Raw genomic sequence first — 24,548 nt, forward strand, 5'->3', positions numbered from 1 at the left:
GAACCTGAGCTGGGAAATCTGTCTCACAACAGAGCCAGTGTGTGGCTTTGTAAAGAGAAAACCTTGAAACTAGGGTTCAGTCCTTGAAACTGTGTGGCAGTCACATTTCCCCTCCTATTCTGGCACATGAACTGAAGATGGAACACTCTTCCCTCTCCCCACTTCTCCTCCCCATCCTGCAGTGAAGACCTAGGCCTTTGTTTGCAACGGCAATCTGCTACTATGCAAGCAAGGATGCCAGCAATATAGCATTCCAACAAGGAGGGAAGAGATTAAAAAAAGCCCATTTTTTTCTCTAAACAGAAGTCAGGCTTTGACACCAAATCTATTTTAATTATTTGGCTAAAAATAAAACTAAGGTCATGCTTAGCTACACAAAGATCAAAAGTTTATAGAAATCCATACTATAGACCCTCCTGTTATTTATTATCTCAGTAAGAAAGTGTCATTAGTGTCAAGTAGGTGTTGGTAAACTGTAGTTTAGAGGCGATTAGGTCTCTTGAACCACTAAGGTAGCAACACACATAGAGAATACCAGCTCAGGGACATAGCAATATAGAGCTGTGGGGAAAGGAAAATGCTAAAGAGTTGGTCAAGTCAGTTAGTTCTCATGACCTGCCTTAGCATCATGACACAGTAGAAAAAGCAAGTTCTCAGCATGCCATGGCAGTGGCACATAAGATTAAGTGGCTGTGATTACCGCGATGTATCCATTCCTCACTGGCACGCACTGTACGCTGTCTTTGTTTAAAAAGTCATTCCTTTTATCTTTAAAATTGCGAAGAGGATTTTGGGTGGGGTTTGTTGGGGTTTTGGAACTTAAATTTTGATGGTCACCTTTCACTGAAGGAAAAGACTTCATTATTACTATTATACAATGGGTAATTTTGCAAAGCAAAAAAAAGTAGTACACCACAGAGCTGTCTGTCACAAGCTTTCTAGAAATTCTAAGGTTCCTATCATTAAGATGCTGCCAATTTTCTGACACTTGTAATTGCCATTCCTTGACCTGAAACAAATTTGTTTAATACTTGGCATGCATTTGAAGTATGCACAATATTCCTCATGAAACCAGAAACAGTAACAGCCACTGGATCTGTTAGCCCATGGCTGGGCAGTGCACACTCTTTAGTACACTCTCTTTCTATTGATCTGAAGTCACAACACCAATTTAAAGCAACAAAAATCCTTTACATCTATCTTGTACTCTGAATTTTTTTGTATCTCATACACTTTTTGGAATTATTTCTATGCAAGGTAGAAGTTATGCCACCCATTTATTCTTCAGGAAGTATAGAGAAAGGCATCTAGAAATCTCAGCTAGCTTTAACAGCATGCAATATAAAACCCTAAAAAGATGGGGGAGGGTGTTTGGTCTTTTTGGTGGGCTTTTTGTTGTTTTGGTTTTTACACTTTAGGGATTTGCTTTTGTATTCTTCTCTGTAGCCATGTGAGAGATTCTCAAGTAACTGAATCCAAACAATAGTGGGTTGGATGGGGAAGGGAGAAAGATCATCGGTAAACTAAACTTCATTACAAATACTTAAGCATTAGCAACTATAACCCATGAATTTCTGATTAGATGTGAACATTTTCATCTTGAAAAAAATATTACATGATTTAAGAAGTCAGGAGAGAAGCAGAGACTAAACATGGGAAAACATCAATCTCAACTTCCACAAACAAAGTTCCAACACATGAAAAAAAGTGTTTATATAATTAGACTCAGTAGGCCCCAAAAGCAGCCTTAATGTGCTTCGTAGTCACACCATGCAGCTAGCAGCTATTTAGCTGAATATAGTAATGCACTGGGATCACTGCCCCTGAAACAAGAAAGCTAGAGTTGAACAATATGCTTTAAAAATCTGATTTTGCTCTGATACTTGGAAAAACAGGGGTTTACAGCCAAAACTTCTAACAGGTGACAGTCAAGAAAACTTCCTGGCAGATAAAGCACCACTACTTTCTGTATTATAATTTGTTAAGTTCCATGCCTAGTCTTGCAGCACAAAGGTTTGACAGTGTCATAGTCTACCCTAAAGAAAAAAATTTGCCTTGACTAGTATACCTGAGATCCTCAAAAAATTTAACATGTTCATCTTCATAAACCCTTATAATCTGGTTCCAGGTTTAAGGTTTGTAAAGAATTGTTGCACAGAGCACTCATTACCAATTAAGACTCAGAGACTCCAGTTCTACATCCTCTCTGGTAAGGCCAGTGCTACTGTTTGGTCACAAAACTGGAGCAAAACATGAGCTGCAGGGCTTTTCGGAAGAATCAAAACTTAGGAAGGGGAAAAAAAAAATCCTCAAACTTGGGCCAATCACCAACCAGTCCAACTTTGGACTGTTTTATTCTTCTAAGCAGACTGCCTGCCCTGCTTCAGTGGTTGAAATTTTGCTCAAGGATAAGTAGTGAAAGAATACTTAACTCAACCCCATGATTCTATTTTCCACCCTTAAAAAAAGAAAAAGAAAAAAGGAGAATGTTTCTAAACACAGCTACTGACAGACCATGGAAAAAGCCTTCATATGTCTGAAAGTTTGGCACATAAAGTTGGGGTTTTTTTGATTGGATTCCAGAAGCTTATTACTATGTGTGTGCACACACACAGTATGCCTGCGTGCAGAAATGCCTTCTTATTCATATACTCTACAGGCATAAGACATGCCTACAGATTAAGCTACTATGGGAAAACTCTTATGCAGAGATACAGTGGACACACTTCGCATCTGGCTTTCATTACACAGCTCACCAGTGAGCACTTCCATCGTGTTCAGCTCTGGCTAACAAGCTCACAGCGCTGGAACACCCCGTCTGCGGGGCAGCTGTCCCCTTGACCTTTCTTTGCAACCTGCAGCCATATCTCACTACAGGAATAGAAAGCTAAACACCTAACTACATTTATCTTTCTAAGAACACCACACACACTAGATGCTTATGGTTCCAGGAAAGCCTGGTCCAGTCCTATTGCCCTGGAGGAATACTTCTCAAATGGTGTATCTGGGAAAATCCTGCAAGATAAAAACCTTAAATGCAAACTAGTATTGAGCACAGAACACAAGTATTCTTGATATTACTTAGTTTCCATTTGAACATCCTCACAAAAAGATTACTGTGCACCACACAAAAAAAAAAAAATTGTGATTTGCTATGGATTTGTTTTAGCTGCAGAAAGTGATATTGGTGTGGAGTGAAAAGCTGCTCAAAAAAAAAAAATCACACAATGGGACAGAAAATGCATTCCTGGTGCAGAACGTGCAGTAAACGTGCAGCTCACCTACGAGGATACAACTGATGAATTCGGCAATAGTCCATCAGGGGAGAGGGAAGGGGAAAAAAATATAAGTGAGACATCTTTAAAGTCTTCCCACCATCACCACCACCCTCCTTTCATGTGCTGCTAATGCTTGGCTGTTTTCCACCCTTTTAATGTTTTCCTACAACTTTAAAGTTTTCAACTGATGTCCACTAGCCTATCACTGTATGCTCCAGTTTTGAGACAGTATATATAATAGCCAGACCTAATCTATAAAGGGACAGAAGAAAGGAGACAACTCCATAGAAGGATCAATTTTAAACTGCCTGGACTGATTACAAGCAATACATCTGTGTGAACAGATCAGTACGGGTGATGCTTCATTTATAGTGTCTCTTGCCCATGCACTTGCCCACAAATCCAAGAGGCTGTGGATGAGTAGCCCCACCGTAGCTCCCCTGAATTCAGCGGAGTTATGACTTAGAACAATGTTCCCTGGCTTGCAATTTTTGACAAACTTTTATTGTTTTATGGTTCACTGTCCTCCTCAGTCCCCTGGTAGATGTTAGTATCTGGGCTTTTATTGAGCAACATGGCTTTTACCAACATCAGCCAATATATACTTATTGTCCAAAGTCAGCACAGCACAGCAACGAAGCATCATTAAACCTAGGTCTTACCTGGTCTTTTTTAGACTTGTGTGAGGAAGCAACATGAGCCAGATACTGAATGACCTTCTTGGTGTTCTCTGTCTTACCAGCTCCCGATTCACCTCTGTAAAGAAAATCTGCAATTCATTCACAAACAAGACGCAGGGGGACATTAATATTTCTAACACCAAAAGGGTTATGGAGCTCCTTAACTACATTCTGGCCATTGCAGCACCTCCCTCAAAGCCAAGAAAAAATAAGTCGCATTGGCAAGTGGTAGCAACGTAGCTGGACTGCAGGTTAGCCCTCAGCCAGTTTGCTGTTAGGTGCAGGTTCCATATGCGTGCACGGAAGAGGGAAGGCGATAAAGAACTATGTTTTCTAGTCACTTGGATACGAAGATTGTCAAATGGCTAAGGAATAACTTGGAGGCTGCTGAAGAGGTAGGGGTGAAAGGTAATGACGTGAATCTTTCAAAAGGGAGCCTCCTGACTGCAAGAACATATCAATTCCTTAAGCAGAACTGAGGAACAGCCAATTTTTCTGTTGCAAGAACAGAAACTGCTGTATCAAGAGTATCTGTATCAGCCTCATCAGTATGAATGTACTTAAACATAACAGCGGCATCAAACCTGAAGGACTTCTCCAAGCCTTTTGCACTGACAAAGCTGTATTTCTTTAGGAGTTTGAGCACAAGGGCTGTTTAAAAACCTCCCTTCTTCCTCCACTTCTTACAAAAAATATTCTGCAGAAAGGATTAAATATATATCGCAGGAACTGTAGTGGGACCTTCCTTGACTCTCCACTATTATCTGATTTACTAAGCCCACCCCTAGCACGTACAATTAAGAGAGCCCTCCAAACAAGAATTTAAAAACACAAACTTTCACATTGAGACAAGCTGACAACTGTAAATACTCACGTGCAAAGGATGGACTGATCCTCTCGATCTAGAATAAAATTTTTAAAAAGCAGTCAGACTAAGACTCTAAAATTAAATTTCTGTGACAGAATGAAATCAACACTAAAGATAAAACTAGAAACTCAAACTCTGACAAGTACCTTCAGAAATATGGCCAGGTAACCCCTTCTCCAGCAAAAGACCCCAACCTCCCACCCTATGCCAAAATATAATGGCACCATAGCAATTTAGTTTTCTTCACCCAGAAAGAATATTGTTTGCATTACAATTTTTCTACAAACAACACAGAAGTCTACCACTCCATGTTTCTTTACCACAGAGCTACAGTTTGATGTACATCTACTTGCTCTTCAGCCCTCTCTCCGCTATTATATTGGGCCCATACCAACTTACAAAACTTATCATCAGTACAGTGAAGATGGAAGGGGTAAGTGGGATAGGAACCGTTACAACCCCAAAGTGCCAAAAACTCACATCGAACAGAGGCTTTCACCCCCAAAACAAACACTGGAAACTCCATGAGAAATTTTTGCTACTTATTTTGTACCAAGTGGACTTGAAAACTACAATGCTGAGCAGCAGCCTAAGTCCTATACAGCTGGTTTGTTTGTTACCACAACAGCTGGTAATGGTAGAAACCCTTTCTTTCTCATGTTGACATACCAGTAGACATACTAATTCCTGTGTTCAATTCCTAACTATAAATAATATCTTTCCATTTATAGAACTTACTTCACCCAGCCTATCCACCATTATCTTCTCCCACATCTTTAACCTCCTTTCAGCTGTCACCTATGATTTCACTTCCTCATACGCCATCCTGACTAGTCCTTCCCCATGCCTTCATCCCACTGCTCCCCCACCGCTTCTCTGTGAACACACTCCCCTTGCTTCTGCCTTGGTTTCACCTTTCATCCACCCCTCCACCCTGTGCCCCTCTCTACACACCTAGTTTGCATCCCATTCCTCCCCCATGCCATCAGGAACCAGTGGGGAGCATTGGGCATACTAGAGAGTGCCCATGCCCACACCACAACAACCTTAGTAACTTGTAGTCCTCACAGGGGCAGCGAGACCTGTTCAGACATGGAACGGACTTGGGCACAGCAAGTAATTCACAGACATTCACAAGAGCTATTGAGGCACTCACAAAACAGACTGTGCCACCAAACTCAAAATCCCTGTTAGTTTTTGGGGTTTTTTTTGTTTTGTTTGATTTTAGGGGTTTTTTGCATAAGATCAAGACCAGAGGACTGTTAGAACATCCAGCGTGAGAACCTCTGAAACACAGCAGTTTGATTTCATCTACCTATTGTAATTCTTTCCTTTTTCCATGCTGAGCCCCAATTTTGTGTTGGACTGAAGTTTAATCTCTAAAGAGAGAGAAAGCAAGCCTCTAACATCCATGACAACATACAATTCACTGGATTGCTCTAATAAACTACTTCAGCAATTGGTAATCTTCATCAGTACAGTTATGGATGTGACTGGCTCCATATTTTAGCAACTGGTTCCTTCTATTCCTTTCTCAGCAGCTTAGAGGACCCAAGTGCACTCAGTGTTCTCCCCACCTGAGAGTACTTAGGCAATATAATTGAGTCACCATTCAGGTTGTTTTGTGCAAGATAAAGAGACTGAGCTGTAATCAGGTAAGGCTTTATAGCCAGAGAGAGTTCAAGTACCTGAAACCACTTTCAATACCCTTAAACACTGCTACTGCAACTGAACTTAGCACTTCGTTCCTAAGGCCATGAATGCCATATACATCAATAAAAATCCATAAACTCAGTTTATAAAGAGAGAAGTATATCTAGCCTTTGGACACATTTTCATGGATTAAGGAAAGCAGGTAAACCTACTAAATTTGAGATTCCGTCTTTTCTTAAATTATTCTGAAACCAGTAATGGAAACACTAGGTTCACACCCTACAGATAGGCATCTCCTGCTCTTAAACTTCATTACTGGAAACTGATTGTATGCAGATGAGCACAAAAACTTAGAGGAAAATAATCTGCTTTATCCCTGTTGATACTGTTCTCAGAAAGAGCTGATCAGCCCTAAGACTGGAAGAAAGCAAGCAGAAGAAAATCATCACTCAAATTGTTTTGGCCCAGCAAATTCTTAAGCATTCAAAACATCCTGCAACTTTATTAGCATTGCACACTTCTCCCAAGTAACAAGTGATAGGACAAGAGGAAACGGCCTCAAGTCGCATCATGGGAGGTTTAGACTGCATATTAGGAAAAATTTGTTCACCAGAAGGGTTGTGAAGCATTGGAACAGGCTGCCCAGCGAAGTGGCTGAGTCACCATCCCTGGAGGTATTCAAAGACAGGCAGATGTGGCACTTAGGGACAAGGTTTAGTGGTGGACTTGGCAGTGCTAGGCTAACGGTTGGACTTGATCTTAAAGGTCTTTTCCAACCTAAATGATTCTATGATTTTTTTTCAATTGCTGAATTTTATTGTCTTTAAGATATGCACCCCTTTCCCTGAGGGACAGGCAGAGCAGATGTTAGTCAGCTCTGAAGGCCCTACCCATTCAAGGTTCCCAGTGGGTCAAGGGCTCAACAGGCACACGCCAGCCCTCTGCATGACTGGACACTTTGAGGCTGGACCAGGGGAATAACTAATGAGTCATTTATGGATTGCCTAAGGAAATGTATTCTTTGGTAGTGCAACACCTGTGTGCAATTCTCTATCACAAAACAGCTATGCGAAAGGAAAAGCTTGTGCCTCTGAATAACATCTGATTTTCGGAAGCTTGACTATAAACAAGAAGCCCACATGTCTAAGAAAAGGTTATACTTGCATACAAGTACTTCAGAGGCTCTTCTAAGAAGCCAACTTGAGAGAAAGGAATAAAAAACGAAAGAAAACAAAAGATAACCCTAAGGAAGGTGCACCTTACTCCCAGTAGCCAACTCTAGTGTTGAATTTATGAGCTGGGGCTCTGCATATAGGCAATGCACCTGCTTGAGAAGCTCTTTTTGAGCATCACTCCAATGAGGCAAGGCAGCGACAGCACCTTGGAGTGACCCAAGGAAGTCCCAAAGGGGTAAGCACAGGATTTTTCCAAGCTTTAACACAGAACAAGGTGTTGGAAGGTGCTTAGGCTGGAAAAGTCATGGTGTTCAAAACCCTCTCGGCACTACATTTTCCTCCCCCAACATACTTTCCTGGTGGCCTGCTGCAGCTGTGTTAGTCACCTCTGCTTTAAGCCAGCAGGAACATACCTGCGAGTGCAGGCAAGTCACCGGCAGCATGCAGACACTGCCATAAAAGGCAACATTCCTGTTTGCAATCTGGGGGAAATTCTTTCCCAGGACTGCAAAGCTGCAGTCATTGGGATAGCTGGAATTCTTCTAATTGTGTACAGACAGGCAGCTCAAATAATGTGTTGAGCAACAGGAAACTACAGCCGACCAAAGGGCCAAAGAACTAACACATACAAAAGCGTAACTCTTAGACACACTTCCAATTAAGAATTGCTTTAGATGCCAATATTCGTTCTCCACACAATACTGACTTGTGCCATCACATATCAGAATTCGGTCACCCAGACAAGAGGCCACCTCCACCCCTTTTTCTCTTTTTTAAAGTATCATTCAATATGGGCGTACTGCACAACTTCAGTCAGCACTTGCCTTTACTCCATTGTCAGTTGTGCAAGCAACCTACTCAGCAAAAGAGAATGTGCTGGGTACTATAAATGCAGTTGCTTATAATAACACAATCAAGAAATGCCTGATTAAAAGAAATCTGCATCTGCTTTTCAATCCTAAACAGTCACTTATCAAAAACAATCCAGAATAACAACTCATTATAGTTTATTATAGCAACAGTCCTGTATTTCAGACCAGCTGGCAAGGAAAGCTTTTTATCTAGGCTCTTCTTTAGCTCTCATCACCATAGTATTCAAGTGATCATAAGAAGCAGCAGCCTCAAGCATCCAGAAATCCAGGAAGTAAAACACCCTTAAAATTTAAGCTATACAGCAGTATGGTATAATAAGATCAGTAGATTCATTTTACTACATTAAAAACCCTGTAATACCTAGCTTATTCTTGTCTTTCTTCAGCCCAAAAATAAGAGACGTCGTTTTAGACTGCTTCCAGGACCCTCAGCATACATTAAAAACCTAATTACACCAAAAATTTTTTTCACAAGACAGATATCTTGTACATAAGAAGTCTTCAGCCAAATATTATACTGCAAAACAACAGATCTGAATGAATGCTGAACTGCAGTGTTCAGGTATACTGGCATAACTGATAAACTAACAGAGCCCCAAACTCTTGAATTTTGTTTTTAGATATTCTGGGATGGGACAAGATAAAAGTTGCAAGGCTAGAAGAGAATGTGCAATTTAAGCTCCACATTTCAGTTACAGAACATCCTAGCAGGCTTTTATCACCCGCTTCCTCTGCATGAGTGACTCCAGTTTCAAGCCTGTTCATCTCCATAAAAGGAGAAGTAATATAGCATTCACACAATGGTGACATCATCTCTCCAGCTAAGAGGAAGTGTAGCTGAAAGGCAAAGGTTTGGCTTGGAATCTGCTGCCTATAGCTGACTCATTAAGGCTAAAAGCTTAACCATAGCTAGATGGTACCACCCACCTCCTAACCACAGAGTGTCTGGCAGAACTGAGCAGCCTGGCCCTCTAGGTTTCCATTACTATACTGCTCTCCTAGCACCAGGGTGAACGCATGCAGCCCAACTTAGGCAACCGGCTGGCTGACCAAGGTAGAGAGTTGACCTAAAGCAAGAATTCATCTTGAATGCATGTAAGCGCTTCGACCATGCAGTAGTTTCAGTTCCTCAGTCCCTCCTCAAAATTCATTTCCAACCTCAACGTTATCTTACAACCAAAGTCCTTCCCTCAGGGCTCTAACACAGGAGTAGCTCCAGGCACTTGACACAGTGCTACTTGGAGCAACCCCACTGGAATAAAAATCTCATCAAATACGTTCTCTATCGTGCTTTAACCTATGTGCTGGTTAGAGTAGGATCAAAACCACACCAGGGAACACCAGAACAGAGCTTGAGAGTCTGCTTTTACATTATTATTAAAGAAATGCATTAGAGAGAAATTTCAAAATACTAATAACCTATCATCATGTACCAAAAAAAAACCTAAATTAAATGAAGGACAAACATAGCATATCCAAGACAGCTCTCAACAACAGAACTTCAAGATGTAAAAAAGGAGAAAAATCACTTCAGTTGGCAGGAACACTGCAGTGCCAAGATTCAGCTTTGCATTATCTCAAGTTTAAGGACATTCACGAGGAGAAAACTAAGTTTCATTTCAAAAAATGAAATATATCCTGCTAGGCCAAATGCAAATATTTATCTCCCCAAGCCATTTCTGGACTAGAGCCCATACCCCTTTCTCCAGCATTCCTTAACAGAATCTGGCGATAGCAAAACAGGAAAACAACTTAGACTGTAATTTTAGGTTACACAAATGTTTATAAAGTTCTGACAGGAAAGAAAAACTGGTATACAGCCTGCAAAAGCTCAGGCAGCTCATGATACTAAAATCAGGGAGACTGACAGTGAGGGCTGAACCATTACGTAAGTGACAGCCAGAGAGCTCCTGCTCTGGTTTACAGGAATGAAGAAAAAAGGGTGTGGTAACTACTAAAAAACAAGTGGGCAAGGGACTCTTTTTTTAGCTCCTTGTTCTATTGAAAACCACATTTCAAGACATAGATTTTGAGAGCTGCATTTAGAAATCTGTCGTGGTTTAAATCCAGGACAAAATCTCAAGTAATTCAAGCATGTAAAACATTTCTTAAGAAAATCTAAGCTATGTACATCTTTTCTTGCCATTTGTATACAAACACCATCAAAACTAACATAATCCATCATTAGTAGCCAAATTTAACGTTGCTCTTTGCATCAGAAACTTAGACAAACCTTGGAAACAAACTAGTGAAACCACAGGCTATATTCTTTTGGGTTTAGTGGAAACAGTACTTGACCTCTACATGCAACTTGAAAAAGAGATCTGTGCCTCTACACAATCTGAACAGCTCCTGTCAATCAGGTACCCTTGAATTGGTAAGCACACACAGAATATTGTGTAGAAAATAAAGATGCACTTTGGGATAGTGCAATATACAGTGCAGCATAGCAGACCAATGTTAAGAAGCAAGCTGAGTAAGAAGACTTGAGACCAAGGAAGTTAAAACAGAAGTGTTCTACTAGCCTGGAAACTTAAGAAATATGTAAACTTCTAAAAATTACAAATAAAATACTTCAAGGTCATGTTCTATAGAAGCAAATCTAGAAGACTGTTTCTCATGAAAGTGACAACTGGGCCTGAGCTGATCTACAACAGCAAGTGATTTGTCTTACAGTAGATAACACTGTTTCCTCCCTTAACGTAACAACGTCAATAAAAATCACAAAGTTACTATGCTTCAGAATCTTTTATTTTAAACACCAAACCTAGAGACCAGTCAGGCTCCTTTGCAAACAACCCCATTAAGGTCAAGGAGGGTTTAATCACTGCACAATGATTTTAACAGTTTTGTTCAGTGAACCATTAGGAGCCCTGCACTAACATGTGGAGAAACTGGATGAGAAAGGAGACTGAGTACATTCATTAGCAATGTGCTGTCTATTCCATCTCCTACCTATCTTAGTTGAACAGGTTGAGCTTTGAAGACCAGAATAACCATACTTATCTAACCTATTACAAAAGTTTCAGACACATATTAAAACAGCCATCATGCTCCAGACACCAATGAAATGTCAAGCTTCTATCAGTATTTGACATAGAAAATTCCCTAGATGTGTTCCAAATAGAAAAACATGTGCTGTTTAACAGCTTTAAAAGTGTGTTTTTCTAAATGGATCCCCTGGAGACCATGAATTGAGGTAAAGAATGTACCCCTTAATTGCACATCTGCTGCATTAAAACAGTGATTTGTTTGCTCAAGACACTACTGCACTTGCAGGCACTATGCTTCGATCATCAGTGCCAGAAAAGTTATTCTTATGAAAGCAATCAAACCTGAGGTTTTTGGCATCCAGGTTACCCAGATAACAGAAACATTAAGACAAATGGTTGTTTTCTCTGAAAACAAAAATGTTACACTTTTTTCAGAGTTCTGCTCTTGAAGCACAGGAAGTCTCTCCAAGTATCGTGTAGCAAAATAATGTTTTTGTCTCATTTCTGAGTCAATGTCTTGGGTCAGAGAAAGGAGGGAAAAAGAAAAAAATCACTTTGAACACATTCTCTATCATGTTATTGCCTCAAAGAAGTACTTCTGATGAAATTTAACAAAAGCATTTAACCTCCTGGAATAAGTAAATGCCACATGACACTTATGAATGGAATAACCAGGGCAGACACAAAGAGAGGACCAAGCTCACCCACAGTGCACCAGCATAGGTTCAGCACCAGCCTGAAAAGGGTTAAACAGTTTCTGGATTAGCAGAGGTTGGAATAAAGCTCTCATCGTCTTCTCCCTTCCCAACTCCTTTCCTGACAAACGTCCTTTTGAATGGGCTGCTTATTAAAACACCATAAATTGAAAACCAAAAAAAAAAATGCAGAGTCCAAATCAATTAACGTGCAAGGCTTTTCCACTCTGTCAGCTTAAGAGAGAGCTATAACCCATGCTGACAGAAGTCAGAGTCAACAGCTTGCTATCCTTTTCCAGACCATGAAGGACTCACACTCTTCAGGGCTCTGAAAGTAACCTAGGGAAGGCAGCCTAATCCTAAATGCCTCCGGCTCACGTAGAGCACCAGACCCTTTCATCTTCTATTCTCTGTACAAATTCCTGCCATACCACTGGCTGCTGCACCAAGCCTCCCCCACTGCTAAGCAAAACTGAGAAAGTGGAATAGGAATGTTGCTCTCTATTGCCCTAGAGGCTAGCCAGGACAAGAGACACTGCAACAACCTAGTCACCTTCACTCCTGGTAGCAGACATCAGAATGCTACTGTTACCCTTTACAATAAGGAAATAAGGCAGCAGATAACCCTAAAACAATCACTAGGGTTTTTGCTAGCACACATAGCCACATGTGAAGTGACACACACAAAAAAATATTTCCAAACCTAGCTAAATAGGTCAAAGCAGGCTAGTTCAAAAGCTAACTGGGAATGACACTCACATCCAACAACCATTCCAGCAAGTCAGCAACAAGGTATCTCAAACTAGGCAAAGAAGAGCTGGGGTAAACACCTACACTGTCAATACTGCTGAGAATATTGCATAGCCAGAACTGTTCTGGGAAAGGTAAACACTCCATCAGAGCTCACAGCAACTTTCCCATGCTAGGAAAACAGAAGCAGGGCTGCCATCCTTTAGCCTTGTACACCAAAGCAATTCAAGTCTGGGATTTGAGAGTTTTAAACATCACTCAAACAGTGATCTGATGGAGACACCTTCTCTTTTCAAAAGGAAAAAACAAATATCCATGTAGATTAATCACTAGCTCTGAACTATCATCAGACCAGGGAAGGTCACCTGTCCTTTGTCGCAGAATTGCAGCTGTCTGGATAACCACTGCCACATACTGATGTATCTGGCAAGGAAGAAGGACAAGATGCATGTAAATACAGTTCCAAATGATTTAACTGTTGTCTATAAAGGGAAGACAACATCTTCAGTCTCCTTACAACAATGCCAAATAAACTGTTTCTGATTCTACACAGAAAACATTTATTTTTAGGGAACAGTAACTCTGGTAGGGTTAAGTCAATAGCTTGTTTAAGAAAAACATGTTTGTACTTGAGCTGACAAGGAGTGGGCAAGGGAGAGAAGGAAGTAGTAAAGTGATAAGAGATTTATGGACAACCATGCTGCCACATATAATACAGGCAGTGCATCTGTCCTTGTCCTTCATGGCAGACCTAGTCTTTGTCTGAGGGAACTGAGGTCCTATATAAGTCCAGGTCCACAGTTTTCTTCCTACAGATACAGCATTCTTTTCAAAGTAACACATCAGTAGTATAATTGTATTTCTTCAAGAGCTGACGCATCTTCAACAAATTGCCATCAGTACCCTGCCATCAGTCCACTGCAGCATGGCTGCATAGCTCACTCCCCCATCCAATACTTTTACAAATATAGTTTAATTGATCCATCATGTTAGCTCTCCCATGTGCTCTGCTCTGCATGGTACCATACTTCAGCAACCTTTCTCAGCATTCTCCACACATAAAATTTCCTTAAAGCCCCTAACACAGATAATTGGAAATTTTTCTTGCTCTCTTTCCACTCTAGACAACCATATTGTTATCGTTCTCCTATGCTTAGAGGTGCAAGTGGTAGTGAAGGCAGGAGAAAAGTAGAACTCTTTAAAACTGAGTCTAATTAGAATTTTAAAGAATTATTTTATTATATCCGGCCTTTGCTCAAAGAAATGAGGCTAATGTAAAGGCCTAGGAGAGACAAAGACCCGAACCATTGCTAGTCATCAACAAATAAAGGAGTAATCAAATTTATACAAGCCATGCCAAATCAAACTGTCCATTACATCCTCTAAACTCTACAAAGTATGCCTCTTCATATAACCCAGCTACACACAGGAAAAAAAGCAGAAAATAAATCCATATCTAAACATTCTCCAAGCATCCTAAACACAAGCACTGTCTCTGTGAAAGACCTCCACTCAGAAGAGGGGATACGCACAGGACATTCAGAGCTCCGTATTTGGAAGTCCTTAAGTGACAAACAGCACATTATATATATATATGGTTCATTTGTATACGCAGGGGGGAAAAATAAGTCAATCTGCTTGCTTTCTTTTAGTCTATGAAAAGCCAACAGATGTATTTAATATTGTCTTATAGTAAGTTTTATTCTTAACAGAATAAGAACATAACCAAACAACTGCCAATTAGTTAAACTACCACTGACAGTCACACGTCAAAATGCAGGTTGTACTAAGCATGTTTCACCCAACCAGACTGTACAATTGGATTTTAAATCATAGAAGGATCATAGAATAGTTTGGGTTAGAAGGGACCTTTAAGATCATCGACTTCCAACCCACCCTAACATGAGCAGGGACACCTTCCACTAGACCAGGATGCTCAAAGCCTCATCCAGCCTGGCCTTGAACACCTCCAGGGATGGGGCATCCACTTCTCTGGGCAACCTGTTCCAGTGTCTCACCACCCTCACAGTAAATAATTTCTTCCTAATATCTAATCTAAATCTACCCTCTTTCGGCTTAAAATCATTACCCTTGGTCCTGTCACTACACTCCCTGATAAAGAGTGCGTCCTCATCTTTCTTGTAGGCCCCCTCTAAGTACTGGAAGGCTGCAATAAGGTCTCCCTGGAGCCTTCTCTTCTCCAGGCTGAACAACCCCAACTCTCTCAGCCTGTCCTCATAGGGGAGGTGCTCCAGCCCTCTGACCAATTTCGTGGCCCTCCTCTGGACTTGCTCTAACAGGCCCTTGTCCTTCCTGTGCTGAAGACTCCAGAGCTGGATGCAATACTCCAGGTGGGGTCTCATGAGAGTGGAGTAGAGGGGGAGAATCACCTCCCTCGACCTGCTGGTCAACACTTCTTTTGATGCAGCCCAGGACGTGGTTGGCTTTCTAGGCTGCAAGCGCACATTGCCGGCTCATGTTGAGCTTCTCAACTACCAGCAACCCCAAGTCCTTCTCCTCAGGGCTGCTCTCAATCCATTCTCTGCCCAGCCTGTATTTGTGCTTGGGGTTGCCCCTACCCACGTGCAGGACTTTGCACTTGGCCTTGTTGAACTTCATGAGATTTGCATGGGCCCACCTCTCAAGTCTGTTCAGGTCCCTCTGGATGGCATGCCTTCCCTCCAGTGTGTCAAATGCACCACACAGCTTGGTGTCATCAGCAAACTTGCTGAGAGTGCGCTCAGTCCCACTGTCATGTCTCTAACAAAGATATTAAACAACACCAGTCCCAATACTGACCCCTCATCACTGGTTTCCACTTGGACATCAAGCCATTAACCACAGCTCTGAGTGTGACCATCCAGCCAATTCCTTATCCACCATGTGGTCCAACTCTCAAATCCGTGTCTCTCCAATGTAGAGACAAGAACGTTGTGTAGAACATTGTCGAATGCTTTGCACAAGTCCAGGTAGATGACATCAGTTGCTCTTACCTTTTGTTAATACTTTTGTTAAAAGCCTCCATCAACCAATACACATACTTGCTCACCTACCGCTATCTTTCCATAGGGTCTTCAATGACAGTGAAGGTTCACTACCTCAGATCTCCTTGTTTGCTTCTCTGAACCCCACGCATTCACAACAGTCTATTCTTTGTGTCAAGTTTAGCTCTTCCCAGCCTCTGTAAGTTTCTTCAGTCCACTAGAGCAGAAGAAAGCTATTCACCTGAACACAAAAGCTAGTACCAAGTAGGTGTCAGGTGTCTGTAAGTAAGGAGAGAGGGGACAACAATGCCTTTTGATAGCAGCCAGTTGTCCTCCTACAGTGTTTTGACTGCAATCCTAACTTGTGATTTCAACAAGAGTCATTATCTCAATCAGCACTCACCTTGCATCATACTCCTGTAGGCTGTGTCTGTGATGGCATAGATATGAGGGGGCATCTCATGTCTCTTTTTGCCTTTGTACATCTCCACTATTTCTTCTGAGTATATAGGCAGGTTCTTGTAAGGATTGATTACCACGCAGAACAGGCCCGAGTAGGTCTGGAAAGAAAATGCCCCAGCAAATAAAGACAGGAATTAAAAATGCTGTATACTTGCATATTTTAGCAGTATATTACTTGGAAAAAACAAACAAACAAACAAACAAACCAACCAGTCTTTTTTTTTTTAAGTGCTTCTTCCAGTGATACCATGTGGGATGCTTCCCACTAAGCAATATTAGAATCTGAGCAGCAGTGGAAGTTGTATCAACTTGATTAGTACTCAACCTTCCCAGGTATGCACAGAGCATCAACTGACACATTAGCCACATAGATATCAAACTATCCTCCTCCCTGGCTAATTAACAGTCCACTAGGAATGACCTTTCTGCCTTTCAAAGTTCCTATATTCAAGCCAAGTGTCCATTTCATTATAAAAGGTAGGTGCTGAGCTCCTAGAAACATGCATTTTATTATATTCCACCTCATGTTTGCTATGAACTTATCCAGTAATTTATCAACTACAATGTAATAAAACTTCAAGCCAAAATAGTTACTACAAGAAAAGTAAGACAAGACCAGTGTACTCCTTAGAGGTTTTCAAGACTGCTGGACTAGGCTGAATTCAGTGTTGATCCTGCCCTGAACCGGAAGTCAGATTAGATGGCCTCCTAAAGATCCTTCCAGCCTCACTACTTTCATGATCTATAACGTAGCAAGTATAACCAGAAACAGATTCAAAACTGTAGAGTCACTAATGTATTATAGTTCTGAACTAGTCAATATAGAAAACAATTCTATAGAATTGTCTCAAAAGAGTCCACAGCATTTGCCAAAGTTTACTTCTATAATTCATCTCAAATGGTTAATTCATTGATCTGTTATAGCAAACCTTGATTTCTCAGTTGGTTTCACAGAATCACAGAATCACAGAATGTTAGAGATTGGAAGGGACCTCGAAAGATCATCTAGTCCAATCCCCCTGCCGGAGCAGGACACCTAGATCAGATCACACAAGAACGCATCCAGGCGGGCTTTGAATGTCTCCAGAGAAGGAGACTCCACAACCCTCCACAACCTCTCTGGGCAGCCTGTTCCAGTGCTCTGTCACCCTCACTGTAAAGAAGTTTTTCCTCATACTCAAGCGGAACCTCCTATGTTCCAGCTTGAACCCATTGCCCCTTGTCCTATCACTAGATGTCACAGAGAAGAGCCTGGCTCCATCCTCCTGACACTCACCCTTCACGTATTTATAAACATTAATTAGGTCACCCCTCAGTCTCCTCTTTTCCAAACTAAAGAGACCCAGCTCCCTCAGCCTTTCCTCATAAGGGAGATGCTCCATTCCCTTAATCATCTTTGTGGCTCTGCGCTGGACTCTCTCCAGCAGTTCCCTGTCCCTCTTGAACTGAGGGGCCCAGAACTGGACACAATATTCACGATGCGGTCTCACCAGGGCAGAGTAGAGGGGGAGGAGAACCTCTCTTGACCTACTGACCACCCCCCTTCTGATACACCCCAGGATGCCATTGGCCTTCCTGGCCACGAGGGCACAGTGCTGGCTCATGGTCATCCTGCTGTCCACCAGGACCCCCAGTTTCCACTGTCTTAAATTCTACAGTTCTAATGGAACAAAACTGTGGAAATACTTCCAGTGACAATGTTAAGCTTCTTAAAAGAAAAAAAAATATTTGAAATCTGAATATCTAAAAAAAAAAAATAACCTGAACACTGTACTTGCAAAGGGAATAGGACAAGCAGAGGCTTCTTAGATAGTTTCTAGATATTCTAAGAATAGCATTCCAAGCCTTGCTCCTGGGGTTTAGAGCTACCCTAGTTCCCTGGCAGCGGTTTGAAATATCTGGAGAGGAGCAGCTTTCTACAGCAATTTGCAGTGCTACCAGAAGAGAGTACATTTGGCACTTTTTATTTCTATGCTACCATCTCTTCTATTGTTTTCTCAGTTAAGAGTGCTTTGGAGTGGTAAAGAGTTCTCCACAACGTGCACAGAGAGTACTTAATCAGATTTAGCCTCTTTAGCTAGATAAAGGCAAGGATCAGGTTACACTGATCAGGAGGCTGAAAATATCATCTACTACTCAGTTTACTGTCTTATATCCAAATTTTCTACATGCTGGCTTAACCTTAACTAATTAGCCCACTCTTATATGCAGCAGATTCAGATACAGCTTTCATCCTATGTCCCCCAGAACACAAAATTTTTATAGGTTTTTAAGGTTCCTTTTCCATACTCCAGTATAAACTATCAGGAGATGTTTCCAGACCTACTTCCCCCTTCCCCCCCCAATATCTAAGGAATATTTTAATAGCTTACATAAAACACTAAATCTCTTTCCAAAGTGGGAAACTATGAAAGTTGGCTAAAAACCTTTTAGTATGGGACTTCTAAAGTTTCAGGAAGCTAAGCTTCAGTGAGACACTCTAGTCAGGTTAAGTTTGAGGTAGTGCTTGAAAGGAACATTTTAAGGAGTTTGCAGAAACCAGCTTGGCAGTGCTACTTCCTTTGCCTCAGCTTTAGTTCTCCATTATGTCAGACAGTACTTGTACAACACAGAATAGCAGATGAAAGACTGGGACATACCTTCCTGACCTTTGACTACACTAGTGTAAGATCAAGTAGGATCAAGAGGTAGAAAGGAGTTGGCTCGAGCAGCATGTTCACAGTACATGCCATACACCTTTTCCTTATACTGGCATGGAAATAATTGACATTGGAATCAAATTAACTGTTAAAAGAAAAGCTGTAATTTTATCAGAGTTCCAGAAAACAAGTAAACAAAAATCCTCTAGGCTGCAAGTTCTAGCTATCTGCATTAGCAACCGTCTTGCCTCAAATCCCATGGCAGCAGCAACGCACATGTAGTAATCAAAAGAAGATGCCCTACATAGTCCCTGTTATCCCCCACAACAAAACTGTAAATCATGCCACAGACCAAACCTAGCTCTCCTTCAAAGATATTAATAAAGCTAAATGCCTGTTTGCTGCTTTTGAGGGATTAAAAGTGAGAGCAAAAGAAAAGTGGTAGCACACACTGTGGTAATATTCCACAAGAAATGTAAAGTTCTCTTTTCTGTATTTGTGTGACTTCTTATGGCCGTGTTTGCTGACAAATCAGAATTGTCATTTTTCAGGTAAGAATAGTGTAAAGGTCTGAAGCAGTCTTACAGATGAGAACAGCAGTTCAGAAAACAGAAGACATTAATTTCATTTAGAATTATGAAGCCACGAAGCAGGTATGCAGGAAGAAGCCATCACCTTCTTCCAGCATTCTGGTTGCCAGGAGAAACACCTAAGGGAAATTTCCTTGCAGTATAATGATCTCAGACAGATGTGTGAGGTGGCATTTTTGTCTAACAAAGAGAGGCAACTAATCATGGCTGAGCAAGACCACCACATCACAACTGCTGGTCAAGCACACTGACAGAGTTTTATATAGGAAGGAAGTTGAATTATATTGAGCAGAAGCTGTCAGCTCTACCACTGAGAAGACAAAAGTCATCTTCATCTTATCAAAGTACAAGCAAGTAAAGACTTATAAGCATAAATCCCTGAATCAAATCCAAGGCTCCAATTGAAACGCTAATCTATTATAAGCATAGCTGTCTTGGAAATCTGTACTTTGTTTCAGACATTACTATCTCAAAATAGAATTCTGGCATTACCTTTAGCTAACTATTTCAAGTGACACATGGGCCAAACTGGAACTAGTCTTATTTTTCTAACTGCTAAACTAGCTCAAGAGCTGAAAGGACCATCTGCAGCATAGCACAAAGCTAACAGCATCAGAAAGTTTATTTTCCAGCAACTGTTAACTTCATTAAAATAACTGGAACACGTGAAGTTGAGTTTTGAGTGTCACACTGAATACAAACAAGGTAGTTCAAGCAAGAAGCTGAAAATGATCTGATAAAGAATTCTGAATAGAAAGGGTTAATATGAAATCCAGTCTATTAGCAAGTCACCTCAGTGCAGAACCAATCAGCACATGAAAACAGTGAATTGGTGTTGGATTCAAGCTCTTAGTTCTTCAAATGTCTGACACTCCCTGTTCAAGATTTGTCTGCACCAGCCATAAGATTTTCTCCTTCCTTTTACAGGATGGGTAGGCAGAAAAATAAAGTTAAAAAAAAAAAAGCCACAAAAACACATAGCCCTGCCGACAAAGAAGAGAGAAAGCACATGAACAGAACTAAATCATGCTTATGAACTTTCCAGAGACATTTATGCTAGAGATACATTGCACGTATTCTCTTTCTTCAAGAGGATTAATGATCAACTAGCAGCTACTCCAATGAAAGTATTTTAAGCCTTCACATTAATCTCCTGACTTGCTGAGAACTGCTGACAGGTGAAAGCAGCCTATTTCACAAGTGCAAAGAAACATGGTTTTGTCAAGACCAGGATTCTGTAATACAGCATTACTATGCTAGGTTTACTTGGGTGAAGGGTGTGGGGATTTTTTTACACTTCTCACAATCTAATTAGAAGAATGCAATTTATTACAGTCACTGACTATGTCTGATATTTCAGAGGGTATCTTTCAAAATAGGTGAAACAGCCCATTGCATAGTGTGCAACAGACTTTGAGATGCTGTTGAATTGTTTTCAACAACTTATTACATAACCTAGCAATGCTTCCTGTTCAAAAAATGTTACATGTGATCTTGCACATCCTATTTAATCTCAATACCAAGATTCTTCCCTGTGAGAATAGATTTTGACCAAAAGTCAAAGGAGTTATTGACTACATAGAATAATTAACTGCACCAACTTCCAACCACATTAAGTCTCAAAATTTTGACATCAGGAGGTGGGAATCAAGACTGAATTTATATCAGCTTTGCATCCTCCAGATGTTCTCTAATAGTTTATGCAACAGACATCTATATGCTTTTGTGCCACTCCAGAAGAGCAGTAGCCAGACCCAAGTTTCTAGCTTGTGTTTGTGCTCCTTAACTTAGAAGGTAACAGTTCACACAGGTTTCTACCCAAGATGGTCAGATAGGGTGAATTCTTACTATGACGTCTTAGACACCACCAGTTCCTGTTAGGGCAGAAGAGATCATCTATAGCCTGCCACATAAGACAACTACATAGAAGACTATATCCCTTCAGGTATAACATAGTATAAGCATGCAAAAAACCCAAACCATACAGATAAATATTGCAAAGAGCTTCTACTTCTGTTGTCTTCTCCATACGACAAGAGAGGCAGCTTTTGGGCATTGGCAGCACAAAAAGGAAAAAAAATCTAGACAGACTTTCTTCAAGGGCTGTATTAATACAAATGTTTACATATAAAATTTATTCTTTAATACATTTTAAAACATCTTCTAATCTACTGTAGAGAAGATTTCATAGTGCCTAAAAATACTGAACATCCAGCTTTTCTACATCCCTCGGGATTCCATCTCATGCAGTCCCATTTTAACTCTGTAAGCAGAGGCTAGTTTGAGAATAAATAAACCAATAAACACTAGCTCCTGTTTTAACCAGCCACTGCACCCACATTCTACATTACCCCTGAGTTTAATCATTCATTCTATGCTTGCAGGGTATTGTTAAAGTAGAGGCATCACGACCAACATCTGCTGGCTAAACAGAGGCCACATGAAGAGAAAAATCTGAAGGAAACTGAAGAAGCAGGTCAAGGTTACAAGTTCTCCTTCCCCACCTTTCCCTATTTATTGCTTTTGGTACTCAGTGAAGTAGTTGCTGCATATTTCATTGGGTATGACCATTGGTCCCACAAATGGTATCTTTGTCATTTCTACAACAATAAGAAGCAGGAATCTCTGCTTTTGTCCATTTTGGGGTGGAAAGAAAAGGATATATTTCCCATCTGTAAGCACATGCAGGCACATATGTGCCTTCTCTACTAAGGCATTCCAAGATCCTGAATTTTTGTAACACTAAAATCTTGGCATTAGCATTCTTCCCCACTGAAGCTCCAGACACGGGAAAAAGCAATTCAGACGTCAGGTTTATTAGGACTGTGTTTTTATTATTACTTGGTTCAGTTCAGACCAGACTCCTTGTTTACCACTTTCCAACTGCTTCATTGCTGTCTAAAAGAAAATTAAATGGCATTCAAAACATCCTGCAAATGAAGACATTAAAATGTTAAAGACAGATTTACCACAGCATTCCTTGAACGCTTCAACATTAACTATAGAGGCATTGGCATAGTTCAGTGAAAAAATTTTAAGTAGAGGGAAGAAGCTAAGTCACATGAGAGTTGTGCATTGGGGCAATGAAAGGTTAACAGGCACATTTTAGAAGCAAAGATTACAGTAAATTCACATACTATGGAACTGAGAACTCTTACCCCAATAGACAAGATTACTTACATAGATCAGTCCTGAGTAGTATCTCTCCTTCAAGTTGTGAAGCACAGAAGCCTCATTCAGGCACGTCAGCTCCGCCATATCTTCCACTTTAGAGAATTTGGGGGGGTTCATCTTCTGGATGTCATCCTTATTTACTTTCACTTTCTTCCCATTCTCTGCCAGTTCCACAATGGCCTCATCTCCAACTTCTTCCTTCAGGCTAGCTGCCTCAAACCCATTCTTCTCAGAGGGAACCCATACCAGCTTCTTGGCTGCCCAGTCAGCCTGAGTCAGGGGGTTATTAATGATATTTTTGTCCACATAAAGGTACTTATCTGCATCTCGTTGCGACATTGTGTTTCAGAATTGAGGACCTGCAAAAAGAGAGGGGAAAAATAAATATTTTTAAAGACTCAAGCTGCCTTGCAAATTCCTATAGGCAGACAGGTATATGGTAAGTACTCTTGAGTCCCTCGTCATCAAAGCATGCCTTCCCCTCCTTTAGTTTCATTTTAGTAATCACTGATAAGTTGCCAAACTTCCAATAAGGTCAAGATTTTGCTTGCCAAGAGGATGAAAAAACCAAACTAGCAAGCAGTTAAAAAAACTCCTTACAACAAAACACTGACCGTTAAGCATTTAGAAGCCATTAATTTGGCAGAAAAGAGAAAGCACATTCAAGTGGCAAGCATCAAACAATTTGTAAGATGTGCCAATACTCACAGCATCAGATACCATGTTAGTAACATTCAGGTCAAGATTAGCCCTTCACTGCTCTACTTGGTAGAGATATTAGCTCAGAAATATAATCATAAATGTGTAATCAACATTTTTACTTCCTATCTCCTTGTTCTGATAAGTTATGGATCAAATGCCACAATCTTAGAAATGCCACATACCAGGCTAGACAATACATGAGACACATTTGAGGACACCAGTTAAGACCGACATTAAATACTTTCCATTGCCCGCTTAGCAGCAACACCCAGCCCACCAGTTTGTATCTTTTTTCTAGATAATGTTCAGTAGCAAAATAACTCCAAGACAGTAACAGAATAAACCTGTGGTCAGGAAATTTTACGGCCAGAAAACCTCTAATGGGATCCTTGTATGAAGCTGTGGTCAGGTAGAGGAGAGAGTACCACCCCTACACAAGAGTGAGATTTAGGCAGCATGATGAGAAAATGGCACCCTAGATTTAGTGTTTCATCTAAATCAGAACACTACCGCCAGGGACTTTCCAGTTTATAAGGCAGCAATTTTGTTGGTGCCATTCAGAAATCCTTTCAATCAGAAGAAAGGACCGCATGCGTCAAGGCTCATTAAGCATGTAACAGCAGCCTCTTTACAGGGTCCCATAAACATAACGTCTTGGATCCTTCTTCACAAAGATACCAGTGTCCTCAATATACGTTTTTCATAACTCGGATAGAAGTTACAGCTCTTTACCACAAAAATAACAGGAAAGGTAAATATCAATATTCATGTCATGGAAGGCTGTCAGGATATACAGGTGTAACTCTCCTACAGAACATGCCCACATTTACAAACCAGCCTGCAAATCAAATAAGTCTGACTATAGATACCACAGACAAAAAGGTATTGAGAGCAGAACAGAAGCAGTTCAACTCCCAAAATATGCATGAGAGCAACAATAGATGTTGAGTCCCAGCATTAGCAAGCAGTGAATGAAGCCAGAAAAACATCAGCTATAATAATGATGGGCACAAATGCCCACCAGTCATTTGTA

General features: G+C 40.8%; 1 protein-coding gene across 1 annotated transcript in view; it reads right to left on the bottom strand.

Annotated features, from left to right (window-relative positions):
* MYH9 (myosin, heavy chain 9, non-muscle) overlaps nt 1-23,175 on the bottom strand; it is a 57,928-nt gene extending 34,753 nt beyond the window's left edge. The window contains exons 1-4 of the mRNA XM_010075683.1: nt 22,820-23,175; nt 16,352-16,508; nt 4,833-4,860; nt 3,941-4,034 (exon numbers count right to left, since the gene is read on the bottom strand). Of these exons, the coding sequence (XP_010073985.1) occupies nt 3,941-4,034; nt 4,833-4,860; nt 16,352-16,508; nt 22,820-23,152 (612 nt within the window). The 5' untranslated portion in view covers nt 23,153-23,175. The remainder of the gene's footprint in view (nt 1-3,940; nt 4,035-4,832; nt 4,861-16,351; nt 16,509-22,819) is intronic.
* Between the last annotated feature and the right edge of the window lie 1,373 nt (nt 23,176-24,548).

Source organism: Pterocles gutturalis, unplaced genomic scaffold (assembly GCF_000699245.1).
Source record: "Pterocles gutturalis isolate BGI_N339 unplaced genomic scaffold, ASM69924v1 scaffold37667, whole genome shotgun sequence".
Taxonomy (NCBI): Eukaryota; Metazoa; Chordata; class Aves; order Pterocliformes; family Pteroclidae; genus Pterocles; species Pterocles gutturalis.